The sequence below is a fragment of the Brassica oleracea genome, chromosome C1, assembly GCF_000695525.1.
Source record: "Brassica oleracea var. oleracea cultivar TO1000 chromosome C1, BOL, whole genome shotgun sequence".
NCBI classification, from domain to species: domain Eukaryota; kingdom Viridiplantae; phylum Streptophyta; class Magnoliopsida; order Brassicales; family Brassicaceae; genus Brassica; species Brassica oleracea.
In genome coordinates this window covers 24,270,512-24,277,929 of record NC_027748.1, presented here as the reverse complement: position 1 = coordinate 24,277,929, position 7,418 = coordinate 24,270,512, and the positions used below count along the sequence as shown (strand labels likewise).

Sequence of the window (7,418 nt, the reverse complement as noted above, 5' to 3'; positions counted from 1 at the left end):
ATATATGTCCAAAAACGCATCGATCGATGAACTTCCGAGGAAATATCCCGACGAAGTTCTCCCTCGGTATATTCCGAGGAGATTTCCGACAAACTAGTGATCCTCGGAATTTCCTCGGAAATTTGTTTCCTCGGAATTCCGTCGGAAAATTCCGAGGGATTTCCGAGGAAAGAAAAAATTCCGAGGAATTATTTCTGAGGACTTGTTTCGTCAGTATGTCGTCGGAATAACGATATTCCGACGAAATTCCGACGATTTTTTCCCTCAGTATCCTTGCTGTTTTCTTGTAGTGTTCATTCGGGCAGTATTTTAATGATCTTAATGGATCAAGAAGTGATTTACCAGATTATTAAGTAGTACTTTATGTTGTATTAAGTATTTTATGTTTAGTTTGGTGTTATCAATCATGCATATATCAATTATATAATGCTATATTTCATTTATTATCTGTTTTTAAAATATTTAATATTATAAATTAATTAATTTAATTAAATTAATATAATAAATAAATATTAGGATTAATTGGGTTATATTAAAGAATATAGTTATCAAAAGTAAGAACGAGTCAAAGTTGCACTTTATGATCAAAAATTTAGACCCAAAAGGTACTTGTAAATTTTCGGTTCGGTTCCGGGTCGGATATTTTTGGGTCAGTTCCGGTTCGGATTTTCGGTTCCAGGTTAAAATGCCTAGGCCTAGTTGTGGATGTTACCATTTCAACTTTATAACTTGACCAATTTTTTTATTGTGTGCTGATACCTCAATTTTTGTTCTATTTGTAATGAAAAAAAAAAAATCACCAAAAATTAGTCTTTTTTCTCAAATATTTTTCTTTACTATATAGAGTTTTGGGGGTTATACATTTATAATGGATTCGATGAAGACAAATTCAGTTTGAAAACATTAACCAAATAGAAAAATAGAGACATAGCTATTTAAATAATTTAAGACTTTTCTCTTGAAAAAAAATCGTTGATCATCTACATTTATGGAATGATTGTAGCAAGGGCTCTGTAACTCCATCACAGTTCTTGAAATCGTCAGCGGGAAAGAACTGCTTTATGAAATCAGGAACAGAACCATCAGGTTGAAGAAGGTCACTCACGGAGATAGTTTTAGCTTCGGCGTAGTGAAACCTAGCTCGAGAGCCATCGCAGTCTACGAATAACGACACCGTGTTGTCCTCAAGGTTCTCAACTTTTGCAAGACGACCCGCGAAAGGGAAATATATCTCCAAGGCTAGAGAGAGAGAAGCCTTTAGTCGAGAGATGAGATGGAAGTCTGGATTAGGTTTAGGAAAGAAAAGACCTCTTTGTGGATAGTCGAGTTGAAGAAGACTGAGATCAAATGGAGTAAGATGAACCTTAGTTAGAACTGACCGGGTGGTGGTTAAAGGTCGAACGGTGCTTGAAGATATCATAACTACTACTCCTGCAGTTGTTCAAAAAAAAAAAACTACTACTCCTGCCATTTTTTATTCTCTAGTGTGTGAAGCTGTGAAGGTAAAGTAAAATTCGGCCTGTCTAAATAGCACGTACACACACACCAATTGGCAGCAAATCCTATGCTAGTTAAGATCGTAAGGATTTAAGTGGTTTGGGTTTCTTAATCATCGTACCTTCTTTTAGAAAGTCTCGTGAATGTACCACTTTTCTATAACAGTACTAGAAGTTGTAATGTTTAGTCATTGTCCGTCAAAACTTGTCTATACGGTTTTGATATGTAAATATTTTCCCTTTAAAACTCGCCATTTAAATTCTAGCATCTAAAAACTTTTTTTTTTTTGAAAGGTAGCATCTAGAACTTGTCCATATAGATTGTTTGAAAGGTAGCATCTAAATCTTTATCAGGACAGTTTTATGTGTACATAAATTAATTGTATATTCCTAATTTTTGAATGTATTTTATATGTTAAATATTACAAAACATTATATTCTTCTTGGTTTGTATCTAAAATATATGGTGCTAGGAGTGAGTCCCCTTGTGACTGTGTGGGATAATATATAATTATATATTCCACAAATTTGGACATTAATGTTAATTTTTATATTTAAATCTAAATTCTTAAATGACATACAAATTTTATATTAATATTATAAATGATCTAATTTACTATCTATAATGAAAATTAATTTATTAAATTTTGTTTTTTATTTTATTTTTATGAGTATACTAGGTATTTTTTCCGTGTTTTCATGGATAAATATTTACAAAATAAAATTTATAATAATTAATTAGTATTTATTATAATAAATTTATATCAGTATAGTAAAAATTTATGAAAATAAGTAAATTATTTATAAATATTTTTATGTTGTTATCTTAACATATAAATATGGGTATAAAAATATGATTGATTTAGTTATTTTCTAGGAATACTGATTTGTATTTATTCACCCTAACTAAACCATAATATCTTGTTTTCTATATTGAATACATTTTTTAAATGTATACAGTTTCATTTGTCTGTGTGTTCTTCGGTTTGGAGTTGTATAATTGAACATAACTAATAATCTTTTGAAATTTACGGATTTAAAAATTTACAAAAGAACTAAATAATAATAAACTAACTAATATTTTGTTTTAGTTATAAGTTTTTAAGTCATTTTGAAATTTTCATTTAGAAAACTAAAGGTTATTCTAAACAATATTCTTAATTTATTGTTGACTCAATTACAGAATGGTAATTAGATTGGTTTGATTACTTAAAGTAATAATCATTAGCTAACGTAATTAATAACCATTTAAATATCATAAACGAATATTGAGTATTCATAAATAATATTTTTTTTCTAAGAGAACTTATATATATACATATATATATCTATGACAACTTTGGTGAAATTTTCTCCTTTCAAAAAGGAAAAAAAAATTGCGCGAAATTTACGTCTTTAAACCACATTATTCATACTCTATATTTTAAAAATATTTAGATATTCTTTTTATCTATATGGTTTGTGATAAATGGCCATTCATTCTTTGACTAATAATTATAAAATTTAATAAAACAAATATAAAAATAAAATAAAATTTAGAATATAATAAAAAGGAAAATTAAATAAAAATCTTAATAATGACATATATGTGTAACATTTTTAATTTATTAAGGTTATTTTTGTAATTACAAATTAAGAAATCATGTTATATATAATCATCAATCTATTAGATATTTTAGTTACACTTGGCAATCTTTTACAAACCAATCTTTTAAAACACAATAAAATTTAATTCTACAGTTAAACTATATTAGATATAATAATGTTGTATTACTAAGAAATTCTTGTGAGATTTCTAGGTGATGGTGTTGCTCTAGTATGCTGAATAGAGATGAAAAAACGTTGTATTGAATGTATTTTCAGTTTTAATATAATTTAAAGCAAATTAACATCGTGGTGGGAATATTTTTCACTAAAATAATGGTGAATCTCCAAACAATAATAATTTTGGAGAAAAAAAATAATTATTTTGAGACATTGAAATCTAATATTAACTTGAGTTTTCAAAATATTAAGGCCGTCTTAATTACCTCAGGGGTAGAGCGAATTTCGACGTACGCAGATAAATATCAAACAACCTATACACGTCATTCGCTTTGGCTCTGAATAAAAACAAAATTTCACCTTCCACTACAGTCTACAACGACGGAACATTCTTCTTACAGAAGTAATAATCACACATGTCCTTGGTACACGTTACACCGTAGACGATGTTTTCAAATCATATCAAAGAACATATACACTTTCAGGACTTGGAGAACCTATTCTTACGCATAAACCCCGGCTTGATCCTACTAGTATGGGCGAAGCAAAGGTTTTAGTTGAGATGGAGCTGGATAGAGACTTTCCAAAACTTATTGCCCTGGATGATAAACAAGGTAACATCTTTCTTGTTAATGTTGAGTATACATGGATTCCATCTATGTGTGAGAGGTGTGGTAATCTAGGGCACAAAGCGAAGAGATGTCTCCTCCCTTCTACAACTGCTCAGGTCGCTGCCCCTTCTATAGACACATGTTCTGAGGTCCCGGTAGTGGATATTGATATCCTTCAGCAAAAGGATAATGTTGACTCATCTTCAGCAGCTATCCATCAAAATGAAATACATCCCAAAGCAAAGCTCTCTCTTCCAACTCCAGATTATAGTGAGCCTCAGAAGCATATTACAAAGATTGAAGGTCTCGTACATGAACTTGAAATCACTCCGGCTTTGCAACCTACTTTAGAGCAGGAGAACTCCACTGCTTCGCCAAACTCTGTCACCACTTTGCCCATATTAGTAGATTCACAATCTACTCCCATTGCAACACCTATTATGGAGTCTCCTCCATCAATCATTACCAACACTAAGGTTTGTGAAACTTTAGTTGTTGATCCCTTAACCACATCATCGCATTTGAGAGTCCTTCTTGGTTCGAAGTGTTAGGTGATGTGGATGAAGTTGTGACAGAGCCATCCAGCTCGCTCAGCTTGACAAGAGGTGGGAGAGAGACAAAACTTCCTATTAAATACCAAGATATGGAATGGAAGACTATTCGAGGGAGAGGAAAACGTGGTCGCCGTGGCCGTGGTTCTTATCACTAGATATTGTCTTTCATTGCTTTATTGGTTATTCTAGTCTTTACCTTTGTCGTTTCATAGGTTGAGATTCAATGATTCCTTGTTTCATGCAAACTTTATCCAACTATAAGATTCATAATCTTATCTTGTAATAGTTTATGTTTTTTAATTTGAAAGCCTTTATTCAAAAAAAAGAACATATACACTTTTCACGTACACGTACACCATTAATGATCGAAAACACTACGAGTACTGGAATTTATCGTTTTCTTCAGTCATCACAACGCTCTCCTTTATATCTTGAATCATCTTTATCACTTCTCTCATCGTCGGCCTTTTATCAGGCGACGTCACACGGCAAAGACAAGCTGTTTGAGTCATCATCTCAAGCCCATTCTCTTCCTTGGACTTCTTATCTTCTTGCCTCATTGCTCTTACCCAATCCAACATATTATTCTCCGCCATAAACGGTTGCCTTGAAGCCGGTTTACCCGTCAACAGCTCAAAGAGGAAGACTCCGAACGAGTAAACATCGCATTTGGACGTAGGACTGTTTGCCGATTTCCTGATCTCAGGTGCTTTGTAGGAAGCGATGTCAGGATCACTAGGAGGGACAGATGAGTCTATTAAGACACTTAGACAGTGATCCGTGAGACAAGCTTCGAAGTCGTGACCGAGGAGGATGTTTGTGGACTTGAGGTTTCCATGGAATTTTGCAGATGATTGGTGAATGTAATGTAGTGCTTGAGCTACATCTTCTGCTATCTTTAAACATGATGTCCAATGTAATGGCTTTGCCTTTGATGTTCTTGAACCTAGATTTACATGGGATAAAAATCAAAAAGACTTTTATTATATAGTATATGCTTATTCAGTACAACAAGCTTCCAATCATAGACGAGTGATATGAGACAGCACACGACACTCTGAACACAACTCCTAGATATACACACAAATTCCCTGACAAACTGACTGTAATCTCACGTGAAAACAGCACAGAGATTCTGTCTTCTACCTACAGTTAAAATTCAGTTTTGAAAAAAGAATAAAAAGACAGAATTTTTTTTATTAATAATAAAATTATTTCAAAATTTTCTACAAATTATTTTAATAATTAATTTAAAATTTAATTTGAGATATTTGTAATTTTCTTTTTGTTCAAAGAGATATTTGTAAGTAAGGTCTGGCTGGCCGTTTGACTATCAACTATGACCAACATAATGTATAGTTTAAAATGGTAACTAAACTCGGTGGTGAGTCAAGTGAGTAGAGAGTTTAAACCCTAACAAAAACATAAAAGAGAAGATGAAACGAAACGTTACCGTGAATAAGGTTGAAGAGACTTCCGTTGGGTTGGTAATCGTAGATGACAAGTCTCTCTCCGTTCGACTGAAAATAAGCTTTTGTTGGCACAAGGTTGGGGTGCCTGAGCGTACCCACTTTCTCCATGTGATTCTCAAACTCCAGATCCGAAGTAACCGCTGTTTTGGACGGTGCAAATCTCTTCACCGTCACGATCATCTGGTTAACCATCACCGCCTTATACGTCGTCCCTACCGATCCTCTTCCCAGAAGCTCCGCCGAAGCTCGCATCAGCTGGTCTAACGTATACATGCCTTCTCCTCCTTCATTAACGTCGCCGCAGAAAATCAGATCTCCGCTTCTTGGGACTCTCTTTTGCGGCGGCGCTTGGATTTGAATCTTGACTTCCTCTTCACGCTTCAGCGGTTTGATACTTGAGGCTGGAACGGCTCGTGCGGTGAGAGATTCGGTTGGTGGTTGCGTAGTATCTCCTTTTAGATTCGGTTGAAACATCGTCACGTCGTTGTCTTCATCATCTCTCCGGTTCTTGATAACAAGCGAGTACACGACGAGGCAGAGACCGAGGACTACGAGCGACGCGAGGCCAATGGTGAAACCGAGCACTAACCATCCATTTTTGCTCTTTTTACTCACTGATGAACCGGGAAGAGTCGGCAACGTTGCTTCACCGTTCTGAGCGGTTTGAGGCGGTTGCGACGCAGATGATGATGACGTGGCGTTCGGTTTAGACGAGTCGAAAAACGGCGGAGAAAGTGAGCCGCAAGATCTGTTGATGATCTCACCGCAGAGTCCAGCGTTGGGCCAGAACGAGGATACGTTGAAACGTAACAGAGTCGCCGTCATCGGAATCTTCCCGGTGAGTTTATTACCGGAGACGTTAAACGACGTCATGTAGGACTGATTCAGCGGCGGGAGTTCGCCGTTGAATCTGTTAAACTCAAGATTCAAAGAACTGAGTCGCGTCAGAGCATTGATATCAGACGGAATCTCGCCGGAGAAGTTGTTATACGAGAGATCGAGCACGAGCAAACGACGGAGGGAGAGAAGCGACGGAGGGAGAGCGCCGGAGAAACCGTTTCTGCTTAGGGTTAGGGTTCTGAGGTTGACGAGTGGAGAGAGATCAGGAATCGAACCAGAGAGCGAGTTATCTTCAAGGCTAAGAACACGGAGCTGGTCAAGGCGACTGAGAGTCTCCGGTGAGAAACGTCCACGGAGGCCGACGCCTTTTAGAACGAGTCTAACGACGCGATCTTGAGAGCACTCTACGCCGCGCCATTGACAGTAGTCGTAAGGCTCGGTGAGGGAGTACAAAAGCTTGTCGTCGAGATCGGCGGTGGATTTGAAGGAGAGTAGAGCGACGGCGTCGGATGGTAAGAAGGAGTTGAAGTAGTCCGTCGCCGGGAGAGGATATGCGGCGGAGAAACGGAGGAGAAGGAAGAGGAGAGAATAGAGGAAGAATAGTGTCATGTTGTGTGTGTTTGTGTTACGGAGCAGAGCATCTGTCAGTTATTATTCTGAAATGGTTTTTGAAAGATGTAA

The 7,418-nt window shown here is 36.0% G+C and overlaps 1 protein-coding gene across 1 annotated transcript; it reads right to left on the bottom strand.

The window, feature by feature from the left end:
- Window positions 1–4,740: 4,740 nt before the first annotated feature.
- On the bottom strand, window positions 4,741–7,418 carry LOC106325342 (probable inactive receptor kinase At5g67200). The gene is made up of 2 exons (XM_013763390.1): window positions 5,879–7,418; window positions 4,741–5,371 (listed from the first exon to the last, which is right to left on the bottom strand). The coding sequence occupies exons 1-2, from the start codon at window positions 7,344–7,346 to the stop codon at window positions 4,800–4,802; spliced, it is 2,040 nt and encodes a 679-aa protein (XP_013618844.1). The 5' UTR covers window positions 7,347–7,418; the 3' UTR covers window positions 4,741–4,799.